The sequence below is a fragment of the Podarcis cretensis genome, assembly GCF_951804945.1.
Source record: "Podarcis cretensis genome assembly, chromosome: 9".
In the NCBI taxonomy this organism is placed as follows: Eukaryota; Metazoa; Chordata; class Lepidosauria; order Squamata; family Lacertidae; genus Podarcis; species Podarcis cretensis.
In genome coordinates this window covers 4304678-4327666 of record NC_137178.1, presented here as the reverse complement: position 1 = coordinate 4327666, position 22989 = coordinate 4304678, and the positions used below count along the sequence as shown (strand labels likewise).

The following is a 22989-nucleotide window of genomic DNA, read 5'->3' as shown; positions in this document are numbered from 1 at the left end:
GGTAAAAATTGAAATAACAACTTTATTTCATAAAATGTATACACTGCTTCGTTCTTAAAAACCCAAACAACCTCAACCTCAATGTGGAGGCTTGCAGAGACTGGAACAATAACATTATTGGTAAAAACAACTCTTTAGGACACCCAGAGTGGTGACTCCAAAGACAATTTTGTTGTTGTTTGGTTGTTTAGTCGTGTCCGACTCTTCGTGTCCCCATGGACCAGAGCACGCCAGGCACTCCTGTCTTCCACTGCCTCCCACAGTTTGGCCAAACTCATGCTGGTAGCTTTGAGAACACCGTCCAACCATCTTGTCCTCTGTCGTCCCCTTCTCCTTGTGCCATCCATCTTTCCCAACATCAGGGTCTTTTCCAGGAAGTCTTCTCTTCTCATGTCTTGGAGCCTCAGCTTCAGGATCTGTCCTTCCAGTGAGCACTCAGGGCTGATTTCTTTCAGAATGGAGAGGTTTGATCTTCTTGCAGTCCATGGGACTCTCAAGAGTCTCCTCCAGCACTATAATTCAAAAGCATCAACTCTACGGCGATCAGCCTTCTTTATGGTCCAGCTGTCACTTCCATACATCACTACTGGGAAAACCATAGCTTTAACTATACGGACCTTTGTTGGCAAGGTGATGTCTCTGCTTTTTAAGATGCTGTCATTGCCTTTCTCCCAAGGAGCAGGCGTCTTTTAATTTCGTGACTGCTGTCACCATCTACAGTGATCATGGAGCCCAAGAAAGTAAAATCTCTCACTGCCTCCATTTCTTCCCCTTCTATTTGCCAGGAGGTGATGGGCCCAGTGGCCATGATCTTTGTTTTTTTGATGTTGAGCTTCAGACCATATTTGGCGCTCTCCTCTTTCACCCTCATTAAAAGGTTCTTTAATTCCTCCTCACTTTTTGCCATCAAGGTTGTGTCATCCGCATATCTGAGGTTGATGATGTTTCTTCCAGCAATCTTAATTCTGGTTTGGGATTCATCCAGCCCAGCCTTTCACATGATGAGTTCCGCAAGTTGAAATAACAACAACTTTATTTCATAAAATGTAGATACTGCTTCGTTGTTAAAAACCCAAACAAACTCAACCTCAATGTGGAGGCTTGTTGGTACTCTTTGACCTACAAGGTAAGAAGAGACCTGCAGGATCCGACCCATGTTCCATCCAGCATCCTGTCCTCACAGTGGCCAAATAGATGCCTGTGGGACACTGGCAAGCAGGATCCGAGTTCAAGAGTAACTCTCCCCTCCTGTGGATCCAGTGACCTGCATTCAGAAGAATTGCTGCCTTCAACTATGGGGACAAGAGCGTAGCCATGATGGGAAATAGCCCTGGATAGCTCTCTCATCCCTCACCACCCCTCTTTAGGGGCACACTCCTGCTGCGCTTATAAACATGCCCACATCCCAGTTGTTCTTTTGCCAGCTCCACCTACACAGCCAGACAAAAATAAAAATCCGGAGGAGCAATTGCAAGTTTGGAAAATGACACACACACCCTTTATGCAACCCAAATCAATGTGCATGCAAATCAATGTGCATGTACACACAGCTGTGTTATGTCGTGATTCTGCACAACATGCAGAGATTCTCTGGGGCTGGGCTGCCTGAGAAACTCCGCTTGCTTTATTTATTTGAATGCAAATGCTTCTAGTCAGAAAGATGCACATGGAAAACGGTAATATCGTGGCAGCTAACAGGAGATTTGAAATGGGAGTTTGGGAGAGCAGCCTGAAGATTTCTACAGGAGGAGGGGTCATTGCCTACCAATTCCTCTTCCCTCACAGAAACTCAAAACTGTAAAAAGCAGTAAAAATGGCAGAGGTAATGCTAAGTATGGAAATCTGCTAAATTTGTGTGTTTTGCGGGCTGCAGAATTTAGAGTAGCGCTGCAGGAATTCATTCTTGTGTCAGCAGATGTACAGGTGAATATACTCAGTGTTATGAGCTGGCTCAATTGATACCATTATTAATCACACATTGCACGCAAGCAGGAATTACATAACTTATATTTGAGATATCCTTCCACAAGCCAGTTTTCCTTCTAAATGGGCAACCTTCCCAGATTAATGCAGCTGTTTGACTTCATCCCTGGAAGCACACTCCATTGTCTCTTGAGACGGCAGGATGCAAATAATTTTTAAGTACTAACAAGAAGTCCTACACAAGAGAATAAGCAGGGCTGGCCTAAGAGGTGGAAGACTCTGTTCCTCTTCTGAACCCCCACCCCCAGCAAGGCCATATGTGTAACCACCCACTTCTCAATCATCATGAGATTGACACCTGCCCAAGTTCAAAGGAGCCTGCTGTATACCTAGCAGTACAAATTTTCCCAGCCTAATGAGGTGCACCTTCCTCCATAGTTAGTAACTTTCAGGAGGGATTTAAAAGCCTTCATGTTCACCCAGGTGGTTGAAGAATACCGTCCTAGCAACTGCGAGATTACCAGGTGGAAGAAAACGTCGTAACTTTAACTGCTTTTAGGTGAATGATTCAGGAACCTGGAGTGCTCATGGGCCACAGAGAAGCGTTCTTGGTTCCATCTACAGGATTTTAAACAAGCTGTCACACCAAGCAAATGCCCAGGTGTGTACTCTTTCTCTCATGGGCCACATATTACATTTCAAAAGCTCCACCTTTCAACAGTTTTCCCCAAGGAAGGTTCGAGTAACGGCAAAAGAGTGCGGTACAGAAGACAGGCAATGAACTGTGGGTTTTTTAAATTGTTTATTGTGTTCATGGCTGGGTTTGAACCCCCAGTAGGAAAAAAAAACCCACCAATAAATACAACACATTCCTAGCTCCTTTAGCAGACAAGCGCTGTGCCAGCAATGCAGAGATCCAGGGGGGCCCCTTGAGAGTAGAAGTTGAAGGATATGGAGAAACCCAGGAGGGGAGAAAGGTCTGGAACCACGAAGGATGGCTGGACCTGAACGTTGGAGGGCACACAGTCTGGGATTTCCCAGAGTTTTCTCCCGTTTCATAGACTGCGGAATGAGGAGGCCCACTGGGAGCAGAGCAGCAATACTGCGAGCGCCTCACTCCCCCTCCCCCCCCCCCCAGTGTGAAGGCTGTTTGAGGACTGCCAATGGGGAAAGCATTGTTCTAAGGGGTCCTGGGGCAGGGTCTTGTTAAGAGAGGGGTTCCCCGTGTCTTGCGCTGCTGGCGACGCCTGCCCCTCAGTGGTTATGGGGCCGACCTCGCCCTCTGCCACGGCCCGGAGGAGGGGCGTCCACTGTGGAGCGGGGGTTCTTGATGGTCTCGTCCACGGACACGATAAGGCAGGCGGCCTCAGACGCTGCTGTCAGGGCGTTGATGCGCACCACCGCCGGCTCCCACACGCAGGCCACAAAGTTGTCGGCAATGTCTTCGTTGTTCACATCCACGCCGTACCACTTGCCGCCCTGAGGGGCAGACAGAACACACCCGGTGAGGCGGTCAAGCGGCGGCCCCTTAACTCTGCCCCCACTAACCCAGCTCCCCCCTCCAGCCCAATGGCACCATCCTTGTAATGTCTGTACAGGCAACTCCCCATTTATGCACATTCCCAAGGCATTCGTGCATCGCCGTGAAGATAGGAGGGGCACAGAAAGGGGACAAACCAGCCCTAAAAGAGCAAGAAAACCCCAAAAGTGGTGCAAAAACAGAACCTCGTAATCCTATGAGCCCTTGTAAGGGCAACCCTGGGAGCCCTTGCGCCAACCTTTGTGGCTGGTGGAGAGCTGAGAGTTTGAGCAAGGTTTGGAGGGAGAATGTGGTGTTTGCAGGCTTTTCCAAGGGTGTTCCCAATATACGTGGTTTCACTTAAAACACGTGGTGCTTCGGAAAGTAACCCTTGCGTAAATGTGGAGTTGCCTATGTATTATACAACATATATTGTGCTATCCCTAGCTAGCAGGGATGGTGGGAATTGTAGTACAAAAACAAATTGAGACCCATGTTTCGGAAACTGGCGTAGAAATTTATATATATATTCCACATTCTTTGTAACCCACTGATGAGTTGAAGCAGCGTGCAAATTTCATTAAGTAAATAAAAAGAAAACGTTGTGGACCTTGACTTTTGTGTTTGCATGCAACGAGAAGAGGAGCAGCACGTAGTTCCTATCTATCCTGAGCGGAACCACCAGGAAGCCTGCCATGAAGATGCAGCAGTATCCAACCTGCCCACTGCTGGGAAGTGATAGAAGTGGAATCCGCTGCTCTGCAAAGGCCGCAGAACGGCCCCTCCAAGCCTGGCTAAGGTAGCTCACCTGGGCGTGCTTGGCTCGGAGTTTGTTGAGGATATTGGTGGCATCGAAACCGGCGTTGTCGCAGAGCTGCCGCGGAATGATCTCCAGGGCTTTGGCGTAGGCTCCAATCAGCAGTTGCTGCTTGCCTGGAATGGTCCTGGAATAGTCTCGAAGGTACTTGGAGATCTCCATCTCTATAGCTCCACCACCAGCGACGACAGAGTCATTCTGGAAGCACACAATTGAGCGGGGAAAGGTCACCTCTCTTTCTCTCTCTCAAAAAATGTCACTTATCGCAACAGGTCTAATTTATGCTGTTCTCATAGACGCCACTGGCAGTTTGCCTCGCACGGATCTGGCTGACACTGTTTGGAAGGAGCGATGGCACGTCTGTCGAGTTCACACAAGCCAATGCTATCCACCAGCCTGCTGGCAGGGAGAGGGAGGCACAGCTGGCGTGTAATCCAAAGCTGAAGAAATCTGAAATCCATGCAGAGAACGATATGCAAAACTAGCTCACGTTTTGCATACTTTAAAAGCAGACATGGAGTATTTACTGTACTTAGTACGGCTAATTCAGCATGGGAAGGCCTCTAAGCAGAGATCAGGAAGAGTGGGATAGATTCATGGTTAGCAATCCACAAAGATACATTATTGCTAGCGTGTTCTAAAATTATGTGGTATAGCCAGGGCTCCCTGTACATTATTTTAGCAAAGGACGCAGGATCCCAGCTGAACTTGTTGAGCTCTGGGAGCTCCCTGGACTGCAGATGTTAGGCTGCATCGAAACGAACATGGGAAGAGCACACCTGACTCAGAGTTAAGGGAACTCTGTTAGCAGAAGAGTCCTGGAGAGTCCATTCACACTTTACGCGGCAGTCAGCGTCTTCGGGAGAAAGCTGAAATCAGGGTTCCCTCCCACGCTGTGCCTGTAGGACTTCACGTTTTTAGGGGAGTGCTGAAGTCACGCATAAAGCATGCCCAAGACGCAGCAACAGACTGACAGCTTTGCTGCTCTCCTTAGATGAGATGTGGGCCAACAGGCTGCAGTTCCAGCATCCTCTGGCATGTGGCAGGCATGAACAGAGAGGCTGCTTTGGGGGACGCCAGTAGCCAGAAGGCAGCCACTCTCATTGAAGGGCTCTTTGGCTGTTTGATCGCTTGGCCATGTCTCCCCCATTCCCAGCTTGCTTCAGCAAACAACAGACCGAGGTGCTGCTGGGAGGAGCAGATGGCTCTCAAGAAGGTCCAGGTGGCCAGACTTTCATCTGCAGAGAGCCTCGTTTTGATGCCACAGCTGGTCCTGTGGGTCCCAGCACAGGGCTCTGTGCTCCCCCCACGTAGGATCCTTTGGAGTCCTGTTTCCAAGGATACGTGTTTCCAGCTCTTGAGGTAGGGATGCGTGAGAAGAGCTGTTTGCCAAAGCTCAGAGATGAGAGGGGCTATGTATATTTGTGTGTGTGTGTGGATTTCTATGCATGTCACACAACAGCTTCCCTGCAGCTCGCCTGCCTGCCTGCCTTCTCCTGCCCCATTTACAACCCCAATCCTCATGGCAATACAAAGCCCAGGTATCTACCCACCCCCAGTTCCCCCCAAAAACCTTCTACCACGAAGACAAGCTATTCAAAGGCTCCACATGCCACACATGGGTTAAGTGCAAGCAGCAGAATTTTGAAGAGGCTTTCTGTAACAGCCAAGGAATCAGAGAATTGTAGAGTTGGAAGGGAACCAAGCATCATCTAGTCCAACCCCCTGAAATGTTGAAATCTCAGCTAAAGCACCCCTGACAGGTGGCCATTGATCCTCTGCTGAAAACCCTCTAAGGAGAGTCCACCACCTCCTAAGGGAGACCATTCCAGAGTCAACAGCTCTTACAATCAAAGGTCTTCCATATGTTTAGTCAGAATCTCCTTTCTGGCATCTTAAATCCATTGGTTCAGGTCCAAACCTCCGGAGCAGCAGAAAACAAGTTTGCTCCATCTTCCATGGGACAGCCTTTTAGAGTTTTGAAGATGGCTATCATATCTCCTCTTGGTCTCTTCTATTCCAAGCTAAACATACAGTAATACCTCGGGTTACAGACGCTTCAGGTTGTGTTTTTTAGGTTTTTTCGGGACCCGCCAAAACCCGGAAGTACCGGAACGGGTTACTTTCGTGTTTTGGGGGTCAAGCATGCGCAGAAGCACTAAATCACGCTTTGTGCATGCGCAGAAGCACCAAATCGCAACCTGCACGTGTGCAGACACACCGCTGCAGGTTGCGAACGTGCATCCCGAACGGATCACATTCATAACCCAAGAGTCCACTGTACCCAGCTCCTTTATCATCTTCTCCTCTGCATACAGTGGTGCCCCGCAAGACGAATGCCTCGCAAGACGAAAAACTCGCTAGACGAAAGGGTTTTCCGTTTTTCGAGGCGCTTCGCAAAACGAATTTCCCTATGGGCTTGCTTTGCAAGACGAAAACGTCTTGCGGGTTTGCTTCCTTTTTCTTAAAGCCGTTAATACCCAGGGAATCCGCGCTCCGCAAGACGAAAAAATCGCAAGAAGAAGCAACTCGCGGAACGAATTAATTTCGTCTTGCGAGGCACCACTGTACATTCCAGCTTGTCAATACCCTTCTTACAACTGTGGCACCAAGAACTGGACGATGTTCCAGGTGAGGTCCAAAAGGTAGCACTGCTGCTTGATCAGCCTCACACAGTGACCAAGCAGAACTTAACTCCCAGTGCATCAGCTGACATGCAGGAAGTTCAATCCTGTTCTCTGCTGGATTTGGCCATCTCCCACCTCCCCAACCCACATCACTATGACGTCAGATGATTGACATGCAGGTGATTCTGCACCTTAAGCTGTGGCACATCTGAACTGGGAAGGCAGAGAAGAGACACTCCCAGTTTACAGGAGCCCCTCTGGCTAGGCCATGATCTATGGTTGATTAAGACATCCAGGAGGGCTACGGAAACCCAAGTCAGCCTAGCCGCTCAACCCGCACCTTGATTGCTCTCCTAACAATCATGATGGCATCGTGGAGAGAACGCTCCGTCTCCTCCATGAACTGCTCCGCCCCTCCACGCAGGATTATCGTGCAGGTCTTGGCCTTTGGGCAGCCTGTGAAGAAGTTGTACCTGCCAGAGAAAGGGGGAAGCATGGCTTAGTGTCAATGGGGATCACAGCCGCGCCATGCCTTAGCAGAGATGCCCTCTGAGGAAAGGGCAGATTCAGACCCATATTTACGTCCAACCACCTCAAGAAACCCCCCAAATGTGTGTAAATTAAAAGCAAGCAAGGCAACTCCAAAGCTTGTCCCATGCCTCCGCCATCCTGGCCAGGCTGCCTTTACCTGTCGCCTCCAATCTGAGTCTCCTCGAAGAGGTCGCAACGCCCAAGGACCTCATCGGTCAGGGAATTTACACTGGTCTGAATGGATCCACCGCAGGCCTACAGGGCATGGGGAAAGAGACCATTTTAGAGAACTACTGATCTAGCATCAAACAAGGGAAAACAGAGCTCTGTTGACTAGGTTTGCTGCTCCGCTCCCTCCACCCCACATTATGAGAATGTCGTCTTCATATATATCACTACGAAACAATAGTCTGCCTATTGTGTTGACTTATTCATTCCACATCAATTGCCTGGGCTGCTTTGGGAGGAAGGTCAGGATATAAATTCAATAAATACCATATTGGCCCGAATATAAGCCACACCCGCAAATAAGCTGCACCTTTAAAATTCGGGGGGGGGGGGAGGAAAAAAGACAATACCCAAATATAAGCCACTCCCTTAAAATTCCGCAGACACTCACACCTGTAAATGGCAAATGTTCCGTTTTACCATATGTATGTTTCAGCAGCGATATTGTAAAAGCCAATTTTTGTAAGGTCGCAAGTTTTGTAAGCCGCACTTTAAACTTTTTACGGTCAGAATTTGGGGGGGAAAGTGTGGCTTATATTTGGGCCATTGTGGTAATAACGAAGCACTCTTTACCTCTTTAACAGGGCAGTGTTGCAAAGTTCTTTATCAGAATTAAACAGGGAGTTCCAAAGTGTTGGTAATGCCACACTAAAAGATCTATTTCTTATAAATGCAGAGCAAGTACTGCGAGGCACCTGTAAGAGCGCCAGTTCTGCAGATCGAAGCGGTCGAGTGAGTATATAACCAGTAAGGTGATCCTGCAAGTAAACTGGTCCCAAGCTTTATATTAAAACAGCATCCCTCAAAGTCCTAGGATTAATCAAGGCAATAAACCCTAAACAAATGGCAGGGGATAGCAAGAGCAGCCATTGCAAATTGCAATAAAGGAACAGAAATGTTGGGAGGCGCGCGCACACACACACACACACCTACCTCACAATTTCAAGCACAAAAAACGGGCAGTGGAAGACATTCCGTTCCACGGTAACAGAAAATCGCACACAGTCATACCTCATGTTACGTTTGCTTCAGGTTGAGCGTTTTCAGGTTGCATCCCGTGGCGACCCGGAAGTAACGGAGCGGGTTACTTCCGGGTTCGCCGCTCACGCATGCGCAGACATGCAAAATGATGTCACGTGCATGCGCAGAAACGGCGAATCGCAACCCCTGCAGACGTGGGTTGTGAACGGGCCTCCGCAACGGATCCTGTTCGCAACCAGAGGTACCACTGTGCAGGCGTTTTGCTGCTCTCTGCAGCTGCGCTCAATGTCCAAGAACTGAGCTCAGCAACTGGCGACCTGCAAGGGATCCAGGCCCACCTCTCTCTCTCTCTCTCTCTCTCTCTCTCTCTCTCTCTCTCTCCTGTGCTGCTTCACCAGTTCCTCTAACAGGGCTGCTGCCCAAGGCAACTGCTCAGGCTGGTTGCATAGGCAGGGCAGCCCCAAGCACCTGGCCAACAACCTGGGAAAGCGAACGGAAAACCTCACCATCATGGTCCTCTTGAGATCTTCTTCAGGGACTCGGCCGGCACAGAACATGTCCCGGTCAGCAAAGTACTGGGTAGCCACGTCGCCAATCGGAAGCTTGGAGAGGATAACTTTGGCCCCTGACTTGTGGAGCTTATCAAGCTTGTCGTACAAGATGTTCCACTCGGCGTCCACGATGGCCTGGTAATCCTGCAGAGGGAGATTTAGGCAAGAAGTGTTGCTGTTTCTTTAGCCGGAGGGGGGGAAATCTGCTTGGCTTAAAATAAAATAAAAACAAGGGTGGGGTACAGTGCCAACATAGTTGTCTACTGCAAAGGGCGTTAGGAGAATGACAACTCTGCCAATACAGTAAATCTAGACATGGAAACAGGATCAGGGGCACCAATGTTCATCCAAGGTGTGCACGTTTAGAAGCGTTCCCCAACCATTGGTTTTAGATCTTCCCTGTCACAGAGGTGGCACCAGTTAGCTGCTGGAAGGTGGGTGCCCACATCAGCACCCACGTGAAGACCACCTGGTGGAAACCCTCACACATATGGTTCTCAATTGTAAACTGTATGCTGATCTCCGCCAGCAATTTCTAGATCAACTCTGTATCCCCAAATGGAAACCAGAGTCAGAGGTCATACATTTTCTATTACTGGGGAATGATCAGGAGCTCACAAAGTTAGTGGCTAAATATCTCTATTTGGTTTTTTGTGGTCGAAATACACTGCAGACGTCTGATCTCCCTGGAGACCAAGAGATGTGACAGTAGACTGCTCTGCCTCCTTTCTTTTAGCAAATGTTTTGTGCCACTGGTGAAGTGGGAATTCTGTATTGACTTGTTTTGGATGTTGTATGTGATGCCAATAAAAGGTATATCTATCTTATCTATCTATTACATAAGCACCCTTCTCCATTACTCTTGCCCACCCAAGAAGCTGCCTTGTTGGGCAGCTGCCACCCTATGGGGTCAGGGTGAGGGCAGAAGAGAAAGGATGGGAAGGGCCAAAACTCAGTGGTAAAGCATCTGCTTTGCATGCAGAATGCCCCGGGTTCAATCCCTGGCATCTGCAGGTGGGGCTGGGAGAGAACCCTGCCTGTACTGAACTAGGTGGGCCAATAGTCTGATTCAGTATAAGGCAGCTTCCTTTGTCCAAGATGGCTGCAACCATTCTGCAGTCCTCTGCTGTGCTCACAGTCCCTTGAACCAAGGTGCTCCTTACAGAAGAGCTTTCCAAACTTTTCATGTCGGTGACACACTTTTTATACACGCATCATTCGTGACACAGTTTTACGAGCAAACCGCAAATTAAACCAGTCCCAGGAAGAGTGCAGGGAGCGTTCGTGCAGCAAACCTACACACTGCAGCCAACACAGTAACATATCGTGACAAAGCTTGGAAATAAAGAGGTTCCAACTGTCAACTTGGCCAAATGCCGCATGGAAGTCAAAGATTACCCCACGAGGCACACGGCTCTTTTGGCAAGACGTTACATTTTCACAGCTTCTCCCCCCAAGTGGTTCTGAGCCTTTACCTGCACAGTGTGGACTCTGACTTCAGCATTGTCCTTCTCTGCCTTCAGCTCCAGCTCAATGTTGAGCAGAGCGATCCTGGGGGACTCATACTTCTTGGGCTGCATCTCAAAGCCGGCGTAGGAGAAGGTCTTCTTGAAGGCAACTCCTGCCACCAGTTGGGAATCCTGCAGGAAAGGCAAGGTCATTTCACTCCTCACGCCCGCTCTCGGAAGGCAGGCAACCCTCCGTTGGTTCCTACTTAGGTCTTACTCGTATTTACTCAAGAGGAAGCCTCGCTGAGTTCAATGGGGCTTACTTTCAATTACATGCATACAGGAATGCGGCCTTAGTGCATCCAACTAAATTGCACCATAGACCCTGCAAAGTCAATGGACTTGTCCATTAATTTCAAAGGGAGTGCTCTATGAAGCAAGCAAGGCCTTCACTGTCCTCTATCTGGTGCCTGCAAAAAAAAATTCTTGTTTAGACAAGACTACCTAGATGCTTAGAAAGCTGAGGCAATTTTAATCTATTTCCGTATTTTAACTTTCATATGTTTTAAAAAGTATGACTGTGAATTTTTCTTGATCTTAGTTATAACTTTTGTAGATGACCTTTAGGATTTTTACAATAAAGCAGTGTATAAATTCTGTGATCATTATTCTTTTTTAAGTACAACAGCCTGGCTTCTTGGAAGGAGGAAAAGGTAGTATTTTTGAAAGTCACATGATGTGCAGTGATGAGCCTGTTAAAGAAATCTAGGGTGGGGGAGTGGGGCAGTTGTTCTTGTTTTTATTATGTATTTTGTGTTTTTAATATTCTGTTTTTATGTTGTGAACCACCCTGAGATCTACAGATGAAGGGTGGTATAATCATCACCATCATGATCTATTACTAACACTGGACACCACCCAAAGCGATTTTATCCTCTTTCATTTTCCTCCTTGCACTCCCTTTCTTCGCCCCTACAGTCGGGCAACTGAGACAATTGCTCTGACTTTGCCAACAGCTCCCAGTTCGCTCGCTACCCGAACAGCGGTCTTGAAGGGTCAGATTGCAGGGTTTCCCTCAGACACCTGGTTGGCCAGGGCAAGAACAAGACAGGCCAGCGGCCTGATCCAGCAGCCTCATCTTATGTTCCCCGCCCTTTTTAGACTTGGAAAGGAATTCCAGCCTAGATTCCTCTGAGCCAAAGGGAACTTTAGGAGGCCAGGGGCTTTACCTCCAGGGCTCCTCCCTGCACCTTCTTGATCCCAATCATTTTGATCTGCAGCAACTCGTCCAGCATCATGACGGCATCCACCACCATCTTAGCAAAGAACTCTTTCTGGTGGGAAATCAACTTCGAGCTCAAGGCTGTGCTTGCACACTTCTCCAGCAGGCTCCGCAGCTCCCTGCAGAGAAGGAAAAGATGGAGCCGTTTCTTGCCTGCTCTGGAGCAATAGCCAGCCCCAAGGCTAAAGAAGCAACACACACAGCACAAGTCTAAAATGAGCTCTTTAGGCTACAAAAAAGAAACGCTGCACTTAGTTAAGTGATTCTCACGACTGCATTGAAAATGGATCGCTCTGTTTTTACGCATTAGGTCAGCTGCTGGCTGTAGTGTGGGGAACAAGCAGAAGAACAACTTTCCCGCTTATTGCTACTTCTCATGAACTACTATGAACATCATATAATGTCTCGCCAGAGTGGTGCATGCTCTAGTTGTCTCCCGCTCGGACTACTGCAATGCGCTCTACATGGGGCTACCTTTGAAGGTGACCCAGAAACTACAACTAATCCAGAATGAGGCAGCTAAACTGGTGACTGGGGGCGGCACAATTCAAAGTGTTGGTGTTGCCCTTTAAAGCCCTAAACGGCCTTTGTCCAGTATACCTGATGGAGCGTCTCCATCCCCATCGTTCTGCCCGGACACTGAGGTCCAGCTCCGAGGGCCTTCTGTTGGTTCACTCATTGCGAGAAGCAAAGCTACAGGGAACCAGACAGAAAGCCTTCTTGGTGGTGGCACCCACCCTGTGGAACGCCCTCCCATCAGATGTCAAAGAGACAAACAACTACCTGACATTCAGAAGACATCTGAAGGCAGTTCAGGGAAGTTTTTAACGTGTGACATTTTAGCGTATTTTTGGTCTCTGTTGGAAGCCATCCAGAGTGGCTGGGAAAACCCAGCCAGATGGGCGGGGTACAAATAATAAATTATTATTATTATTATTATTATTATTATTATTATTACTACAACTACTACTAAGGAAAGTAACATTTCCATCAGGCATGGTTTCTGAACGCCTGGGAAAGACAGCATGCCCCTAACAGAAGAACACTTCTTTTTTTAAAAAGAAGTCAATTATATGGAAGTCTTGTTAATTACAGTTCCTTCATTTAAAGATTAACTGGCATTTGCCTGAAGATGTAATTGCATCACCAAAACATGTATCTTCTTAGCTGGAATCTATCAGCTCAGGCAATGTCCTCCACGCAATCATTAATCATGGGGGGCGGGGGGGGGGGGTGGAGAACAGAAACAAACCAGCAGCCTAACCCAACCCATCAGCTGTGCCTCCTGACTGGGCACTGGAGCCGAGGAGTGAAGAGGGGAGGCTTGCCCTATGCAGAGGCTTCCCTTTGATTTACAACTCTGTGCAATCGGAATTCTAAACTCCCGGGCCTTTGGCTAATTAAAACACCTATGACCTTTCAAACTGCAGTGGGGGTGGTATGGTTTTTGTTTGCTACTACGGTACGTATTCTTGCGTTTTGATATTGCAAACCGCCTTGTGGTCCTCAGATGAAGAAACATAATTGATAACAGCAATGATAAACCACAGGCGGAGCCCCCTCCATGCACAGAGGCCCCCGTTGTCACACCTTCCCCACACCCACCTGGATGCATCGCAGGAGGGACAGGACCCAGACCCACCTCTCTCCCTCCGCATGATTCTAATTGCATGGAGGATAACAGTCAAAAAGGGCTGATGTCGACCAGCATTAAAGTTCTGTGCATTAAATTTTTGCTGCTGCAATTTGCAAAAGGTGAGAAGTTGTCAAACAGCTGTTTCTTACACAAATATTTTTTCATAGCCTGCTTTTTTCTAGGAAAGGTAACATATCCCCCCTGTATACATTAAAAAAAAAACTGCACAGCCCTCCACCTGCCCAGGAGTTGCATCCATCAATCATGTTGGGATTAAGAATGCATGTAAAAAAAGAGAGCCCAAATAGGGCTATCCAAACATTCATTTCCAAATTTTAGGCGGCAAAACTTTTGAAAAGACTTTCCAAAGGACAACATTATCAACGGAGAGCCTGGCTGCCAACCATATCCTGAACTAAGCAAGGTGGCGAGGGGTCTATACTGGCTCTACCCATCAGCTAAGCCCCATATAAAACAAAACACAGGAAATGGGTTGCTTAAGCCCATTCCTCCCTCCATCTCGCACGTAAGCGCCAAAGTTTCCTTTTCTGATGGCAACTGCCTCCTGTCATGTCTGTGACTTGGCATGAGCCTTGGACTGAACATCTCACACAGAGACAAGGGAGGATTCTGTCAGGGCCTATGTTGATGTTTGCACTGAGATGGGTGAAGGGTAAACTGCCCTTTCTCAACCTGAAACTGTATTGGGTGGGTGGGGGGGTGATTCCCTGGGATAAGGAGCTATACTGGAAGACTTTGGGGGAGGGCAGATTTTGCACCCAGGCTTCCAGTTACCTATTGCTACGTGATAGGGATAGATGTGCACAGAAATGCAATGTTGTGATTGCGATGTTGTTTTCCATTTTGTTGCATTCCTGCTTTTTTTCGCAATATATCCATCCAGAGCTTACTGCTGAATCCATGGTACTTAAATTTAGCGAGCAGTAAACACGCTGCCAATGCCCCAACTGCAGAGGGGCACTGCATGCACCCAATCCATTTAAGAACCACTTGCACACACGTAGATGCACACATTTGTGCAGAGCGTCAATAAAAATATGCACCCAACTGAGCCAACAATGAAGGGAGGTTGTGGATTTAACCTTTCCAATTGAGGCATGGAGGAAACTTACTCTTGGTCGGTCTTCTTGATCGTAACGGCAATCTTCCTGATCTTATTCACTGCCTGCCAAAACAAAGCAAGAACCAGAATTAAGACTTTGCTCTCAACCCCTGCCAAACTCCTGCGCCAGTGCGGCGATGATTCAGCCACCATGTGCAATTATCCAGCCTGAAATCTTCACCATTTACGGCAGACATAGGCAAACTCCAGCCCTCCAGATGTTTGGGACTACAATTCCCATCATCCCTAGCTAACAGGACCAGTGGTCACGGACGATGGGAATTGTAGTCCCAAACATCTGGAGGGCCAGTGTTTGCCTATGCCTGATTTACGGCAACCCCTTTCTGTGTCAGCCTCACCAACATGGACACAAGCATAGTGCCCTATTGCCATCTTGCGTTATGTATTTTGACTTGTTTATCACTTGCTGTCAAAGCAAGAAGAAGGTGGAAGCACAGAAGTGGAACAATGGTCTGCCTTAAAGTGGAACAATGGTCTGCCTTGATTCCAGGCTCCACGTAAACAGGATTAGTGCGAGTCTCTGCCTCAAGCAGTGTTTGGTGCGATAGGCACCACAGCAGATGACAGTCTTATAACACCTCTGGAGATGCAAGGGCGTTACTGGGAGGCCGGAGGGACATTGCTGGAACAACTCTTGGGTTGGGGCAACTGGCTAAAATGTTTTTCACGGTTTTAAACGGTTTTAATTTTGGTTCCCATTTTGTTTTTGTTGGGTTGGTTAAATGTTTAGTTGGGGTGGTAAAGAATGGCTCAAATATAAGTTGGAAATGTAAAGAAAAATAAGGTACTTTGTATCATATGTGGTATGTAGAGAAGTTAAAAAAAAAATGGGAGATGATATACAATGAATTGAAAAAAATGTTCAAAACAACTTTTGTAAAAAAAAACCCAAACCAGAAGCATTTTTGTTAGGGATTTTAGGACAAGAAAAACATAGAACTTATTTACGTATGCTGCAACAGCGGCAAGAATCTTGTTAGCACAAGGATGGAAGAATGAGGAAGTCCCAACGAAAGAAAAATGGCAAGAAAAACTGATGAGTTGTGCGGAGATGGCAAAGTTAACACATAAACTGCGTGAGGAGGACAACCATGACTTCAAGGAAGAATGGGAACTATTTATAAACTATTTAAAAAGACAACAAAAGGATTTGGACTCCTTGGCAGGTTTTGAATAAACATCCACAAATTTAGTAGTAGAACATAGATATGTACAACTTTACAACATGCAGAGAATATGTATGAACAAATCAGAGAGGGGAGCTGAGGGAAGTCTCTGGAGGGTGGGAGAGGGAGGGGGAAATGTAATAGGTTATATTTGATTTATAAACTGATTTGTTAAATTTGCTTAATAAAAATATTTTTTTAAAAATGTTTAGTTGGGGTGGTGGTCATTCTAATTTGGGTATAGCTGTAAACTGATTATTATTATTATTATTATTATTATTATTATTATTATTATTATTACTACTACTACTACACTCTGCTCAGAGGTGCATAATGCCCAGTGGCTTGGACTGTTTGCATGAGACTTTGCCAACTCGTGCCCTCCAGATCTTTGGAACTCCAACTCCCATGATGGGGGAGTTCTGCTAAAAAAAACACCTGGAGGGCACTAGCCAGGCCTGACTAGAACCCATTTGTAAATATTGTTTCTTGTTCCTTCACTCCCCAGGTATAAAAGAGCTTCACCAAGGAAGGCAGGGTGAAGCAGATTCCCTTACCAGCTGGGTTGCAGTGCGGAAGGCACGGATGATGATCTGGGGGTGCAGCCCTTCTTCCACATAGGGCTTGATCTGCTTTAGGAATTCAGCAGCTAGAAGTGTAACAGAAGTGGTGCCATCACCAACCTGCAGGAAAAGAGAAGGGAAAATGATGCATGCCTGAAAACCAGAAATCTCTGAGGAGGGAATTTCACAAAGCAGCGGCAACTGCCCCAACTTCACATGGAGTAAATTGCACCCCATTCTATCCACCTTGTCCTGCCATCTCTCGTCCGAAATCACATGCAATACAAATCCAACATCTGGCACAAAACTCTCCCATCACCCTTCAAAGGAGTGGATCTGTGGATTACCACAAGATGGGACGCTGGAAAAATCAATTGCAGCTTGCCACTGTGACAGAGGAAAAGATGTTGGATCCCAGCTATAGACGTTGTAAAGCTCAGACGTTGTAAAGCTCAGGCATGAGCAGGAATACCAACATCTACCTACCACTGAAAACTATCAAACCTCCCCCACCCACCTCCGCATCCTGTGACTTGGCGATGTCCACAAGTGTCTTTGCAGCAGGGTGTATCACATCAAGAAGCTTCAGGATGGTGGCGCCATCATTAGAAATGGTTGCCTTGCCTGCAAAGATTAACAGAGACAAAGTTCATGAGCAAAGTTGGTTCCTGCACTGCAGGGGGTTGTTCTAAGCATCCCAACTAGATGCACCTGCAACATCTGAGCAGGTCAATCAGGATTCTGAAGTTAGTAAGAGAAAGATGAGCCCTACGGGATCAGACCAAGGAGAGTCCCACCTAGTCCAGGCACTTTGTTTTGATCTGTGCTCTGCCAGATACCTTCAGAACCTTCCTGTGGGTTTCCTAGAGGCAACAGCCCTCCCTCTTCAATAGTCTCCTCCCACAAGCCCACACATTTTGGCATGGAAGCCATCCAAATACAGTGGTACCTTGGATTAAGAACTTAATTCATTCTGGAGATCCTTTCTTAACCCAAAACTGTTCTTAACCTGAGGTACCACTTTAGCTAATGGGGCCTCCCGCTGCCGCCGCGCCACCACCACGCGATTTCTGCTCTCATCCTGAAGCAAAGTTCTTAACCCGAGGTACTACTTCTGGGTTAGCGGAGTCTGTAACCTGAAGCGTCTGTAACCCAAGGTCCCACTGTATTGTGCTAACCTCCAACCCATCCAGTCCCCCGAAGCAGGCAGAGAGGCTTTCCTGTGACAGTACAGTGAGCTTCAGAGGCACTCCATGCAATTCCAAGACCCAGAACAAGGTGGGAGGAAGGGGAGAAGCCACCACATAGCTTCCATTCCCACACTGGGCCTGCTAGCAAACTGACGCCCCTAGATGTGTCAGTGCAAGCCCTTGCCCTTCTCTGGAGCTCAGAAAGTGGCAAATCTCCATGGCTTTACATTGAGCTTCAAACAGACTTTACCAGCTTATGCCTTGACAGGGAGCCAGACCAAATCACATGACAAGCTGCCCAGGAAGATGTGGCAACTCATTCCCTAGCAAACCATGAAAGGGGGGGGGGACCCAGCTGCTGAAGGAGAACCACCACAAATCCTTCCGTTCTAAGCGGGCACTCGGGTAGTTAGCATAGGTCTTTGCCTCCCATAGATGGAGGAGGCCCTGGGACTACACACACTAATACATTTGGACTTACTAAAAATTCTGCAGAAACTGGCAACTGAAGAGGATCCAGAAATAAAGTCACCTTGCCCTTTCATGACCAGGAGCACAGGGTCAGAGGCATTGTGGGAGCCAGGTAAGACCTCAAGGGTGCCACTGCACCCGTGAAGATGACCGTGCCACACTCTGGATTCAAGGAAATTAGTATCTTTAGGGTCTTCACATTAACAAAAAAGTTAGGTAGCAAAGATGTACAGTGGTACCTCGGGTTAAGAACTTAATTTGTTCCGGAGGTCTGTTCTTAACCTGAAACTGTTCTTAACCTGAGGTACTACTTTAGCTAATGGGGCCGCCATGCCGCCAGAGCACAATTTCTGTTCTCATCCTGAAGCAAAGTTCTTAACCCGAGGTACTATTTCTGGGTTAGCAGAGTCTGTAACCTGAAGCGTCTGTAACCCAAGGTACCACTGTATAGGAAATTTCCAAAACACCTTGATATAAAGGGTTACTCGTTCACATAGCTATCCTTGTCCAGTATTCCAGGCTCAGGTGAACAATGGCATGGGGGCGGGGGGTTCTTCTGTCTTCAAAATGGACAGCGATCCATGGACAGTTGCTCATCCCCCTCCCTTCAACGTCACCTGCCATTTCTTTGTAGGACAAAACCTCCCCAAAGACCGGTGCCACTGACTGATTTAAGATGGCTAGAGAGTAACTAGAGAAAGGTTGCCATACAGAGACACCAGAGGCAGAGCAACTCAGGTTCACAGATGGCAGCAGGCTCACCTCTGTCATCAACAATGAGCTTGTCCATGCCTCGAGGGCCGAGAGTGGTCCGGACGGCCTCTGCGATGACTTGGCAGGCATTGATGTTACTCACAAGCTGAGGGACCCCCTGGGAAGTGTCTGTGCCTTCCTTCAGTAAGATAACAGGTGTGGGCTGCAAGTAAAACAAACTGTCAGACAAAAGACCCTCCAGGACAGTGACAAAAGCTTTTTTGTCATAGAAAAGGCAGCGCCGAACAGCACAACACAATTATTTTCACTAGAAAAATCAGCATTGTTAGCCAGACTTCCTATACACAGATGCAGAAACACTAAAGCTGGAAACAGCTGAATTGGAGAGCAGATTCCATCCTTAAATGCTTCAGGAATGCATTTGTTGGGATCCACAAGGCGCCAAGAACCTACAAGCCCACCGCAAGTTGCTGGCCAAGCTGGCATGATGCGACAGAACATTCATAGGCACTATTTAACGCCGCAGGTGCACTCTGCACCACCTCAGAGTTTGGGTTGGAAACAGCGTCATGTTGTTGTTGTTATTTATATTTTAATCAATTCTCTTTATACACTTTTAAAATTCTATTAGTATTTAATTACTTTTTAATGATTATGTTTTCTATGTTACATGTAAATCCTGCAAGGCAGCTTACAGATTTACGGTAAGTTCTTGAATTCTGGTCTGGGGAAAAGGCAATACTGTATACAAATATAATCACCATCATTCTCTCTTGATGACATGGACCTGCAATCCTATGTGCATGAACCTGGGAGCAAGCCACGGTAAAGGCACCATGCAACTACAAGGACTGCAGAGAAGGCACCGCCCAGCATGCAAGATTTATGGGGCAGCTGCGACAAAGGAAAGCAGGGCCCTTTCTGCCCATTACAGAAGCAGAAGAGGACATTGTCTCTGCCATACAGCTTAAGCTAACCAAGCCAGTGTTGGGGAACCTCCAGTCCCCTAATGTAAGAAGTCCAGCATTCTCTTCTCACAGCGGCTGACCAGATACCTGTGAGAACCCTGCTGGCAGGATTCATAGACTCACAGAATCCATGAGTTGGAAGGGACCAGTGTTCAAAACTCCCATTGTTCTTGGCGCATTTTGCAACAGGGAATTTCATTAGCGCAAGCAGTTTCTGAGCTCTGGGCGCATGATTTCAGATTAAAACTGCAGAGTGGAAGGAAAGTAGGACCTTTTTCTGCCTCCTCACTCGCAGCTACTCTCTGAAGACTGGAGAAGAGACCCTCTGAAGAATATCAAGAGGGTGGGCAGGGGAGGGACTAGAGCATAATATTTTAGCTGCAGTTCACTCATCTTCAACTTTGCATTCTTGTTATTCAAAAAGTGTGCCTAGACATTCAGTTGTTGCGCCCACAACCTAGGTCTAAGGTGCCATTTAGCTCCTAGCTTTCATATCTCAGTTTCTAACACTGGAGGGGACCACGTTGGTCATCTAGCCCAACCCCCTAAAATGTTATTATTCATGCAGCGCAGATTTCAGCTATGGAACTCTCTCCCACAGGAGGTAGTGGGGGCCACCAAGCCGGCACCTGCCCACTCATACTAGTGCCAGATTTATGTATAAGCTAAACAAGCTATAGCTTAGGGCCCCACTCTCTTGGGGGGCCCCAAAAAATGTAAAGGAAAAAAGAACTGGATGTACATTTCCAAAATATAAAAATTGTATTTCAGTTCAACAATATTTGATAATATACTTATTTTGTTATGTGTAAATGGCTTTAGATACCTAAGGTAAAGGTAAAGGTACCCCTGCCCGTACGGGCCAGTCTTGACAGACTCTGGGGTTGTGCGCCCATCTCACTTAAGAGGCCAGGGGCCAGCGCTGTCCGGAGACACTTCCGGGTCACGTGGCCAGCGTGACATCGCTGCTCTGGCCAGAGCCAGAGCCAGAGCCGCACACGAAAACGCCGTTTACCTTCCCGCTGGTAAGCGGTCCCTATTTATCTACTTGCACCCGGAGGTGCTTTCGAACTGCTAGGTTGGCAGGCGCTGGGACCGAGCAGCGGGAGCGCACCCCGCCGCAGGGATTCGAACCTCCGACCTTTTGATCGGCAAGCCCTAGGCGCTGAGGCTTTAACCTAATAGGTCCATAAATTATTGCGCCTAACAGATTGAGCTTGAATCCTGACAAGGCAGAAGTACTGTTCTTGGGGGACAGGGGGCGGGTGGGTGTGGGGAACTCCCTGGTCCTGAATGGGGTAACTGTGCCCCTGAAGGACCAGGTGCGCAGCCTGGGAATCATTCTGGACTCACAGCTGTCCATGGAGTCGCAGGTCCATTCTATGTCCAGGGCAGCGGTTTACCAGCTCCATCTGGTACGCAGGATGAGACCCTCCCTGCCCGCAGACTGTCTCGCGAGAGTGGTGCATGCTCTGGTTATCTCCCGCTTGGACTACTGCAATGCACTCTACGTGGGGCTACCTTTGAAGGTGACCTGGAAACTGCAACTTATCCAGAATGCGGCAGCTAGACTGGTGACTGGGAGCGGCCACTGAGACTATGTAACACCGATCTTAAAAGATCTACACTGGCTCCCAGTACGTTTCCGAGCACCATTCAAAGTGTTGGTGCTGACCTTTAAAGCCCTAAACAGCCTCGGTCCAGTATACCTGAAGGAGCGTCTCCACCCCCATCGTTCTGCCCGGACACTGAGGTCCAGCGCCGAGGGCCTTCTGGCGGTTCCCACCCTGCAAGAAGTGAAGCTACAGGGAACCAGGCAGAGGGCCTTCTCGGTGGTGGCACCCTCCCATCAGATGTCAAGGAAATAAACAACTATCTGACTTTTAGAAGACATCTGAAGGCAGCCCTGTTTAGGGAAGCTTTTAATGTTTAACACACCACTGTATTTTAATACTTTGTTGAAAGCCGCCCAGAGTGGCTGGGGAAACCCAGCCAGATGGGCGGGGTATAAATAATACATTATTATTATTATTATTATTATTATTCCTTGTGTTTTGATGTTGTGAATTGCCCTGAGACGTATGGATGAAGGGCGGCTATGCAGATTTAATAAATAATAATAAAGAGACTTCTTCTTCTTTTAATAATAAATAACTAATAATAAAGAGACTTCTTCTATCTTCTTCTTTTTCTGATTATTATAATATAGCATATATGCAACACAAAAAACAGCGACAATTTGTTGTTGACAAAGGACAGCTGGACATAGAAAGGTCCCCATTACCTTCAGGAGCTCCTTAGGGCCGCATCAAAGCTCAATCCGGCCCTGGCTCATACAAAGCAACTCCTAAGGGCCGGCAAAGCGGGACAGCGCCATGCGACACGCGGGACTACAACTCCCAGAACGCCCCGCGCGGACTACGGCCTCCGCTTCAGAGGAGCCGGCTCCCGAGCAGCCTGACGGGACTAGTAGTCCCAGAGGCTTCCCACAGACCCCGGCCGCGGGAGAAAGCCCGGCCTGGCCTCACAAGCGACGAGGAGGCCGCGGCTTCGCAGGCTCGCCCCCGGGCAGCTCCGGCCGCTCAGCTGCCCCGGGCCCCGCCAATACCGCCCCGTCCTCGCAGGCCAGGCTTTCCTGAGGGCCGGGGAACCGCCGCTGAGGGGAGCGGAGCCGTCCTGGCGGCGGATGGCGGCGGATAAGCGCGGCTCCCCCACCCGACAAGCGTCGATTCATTCACTCACCATCATCTTGGCGGCAGCCCTGTTGCTAACGGTCCCTCCCCACAATGCACCGCGCCCGTCCAGAAGCTTCGCCTGCGCGCTGCGGCCAATGGGCGGGGTTTTAATGGGGTGGGAAAGGCTGTTGGTTGAAGGCTTCGTAGAGGTAGGAAAAACCAAGACGCTCTCTTGCGTGCAGGTTGGAAGACTTCCGGGTGTATATGGAAGGATTTGTTTATTGGGTGAAAACCGCTCGTGGGGACGGATTTGAAAACGCGGGGTTTTTAGGGGCTTGGGAGTGAAAAGGCAGGGATTATCGTTCTTTGGAACGCAGGCCTTTATCATTAAAAAAAATATCATTCATTATTTCATTATTATATAATGAAGTTGAAAAAGGTATTTAAGTATACCTTCACTAAGAAACCAGAGGCCTTCCTTCTGGGCATTGTCGGCCAGAAGGTGTTAAAGAAGGATCGAACATTTTTTATGTATGCAACAACGGCAGCAAGGAT

General features: G+C 48.0%; 1 protein-coding gene and 1 long non-coding RNA gene across 2 annotated transcripts in view; one reads left to right on the top strand and one right to left on the bottom strand.

The window, feature by feature from the left end:
- LOC307224469 overlaps nt 1-22989 on the top strand; it is a 251115-nt gene that overhangs the window by 136136 nt on the left and 91990 nt on the right. The window lies entirely within an intron of this gene.
- On the bottom strand, nt 2709-22633 carry CCT7 (chaperonin containing TCP1 subunit 7). Its single transcript, XM_079990932.1, has 12 exons — nt 22502-22633; nt 18840-18993; nt 16934-17040; nt 16411-16536; nt 14677-14729; nt 11855-12026; nt 10653-10817; nt 9133-9321; nt 7575-7672; nt 7227-7359; nt 4251-4457; nt 2709-3402 (listed from the first exon to the last, which is right to left on the bottom strand). Exons 1-12 carry the CDS (start codon nt 22505-22507, stop codon nt 3178-3180), a joined length of 1635 nt encoding a protein of 544 aa, XP_079847058.1. The 5' UTR covers nt 22508-22633; the 3' UTR covers nt 2709-3177.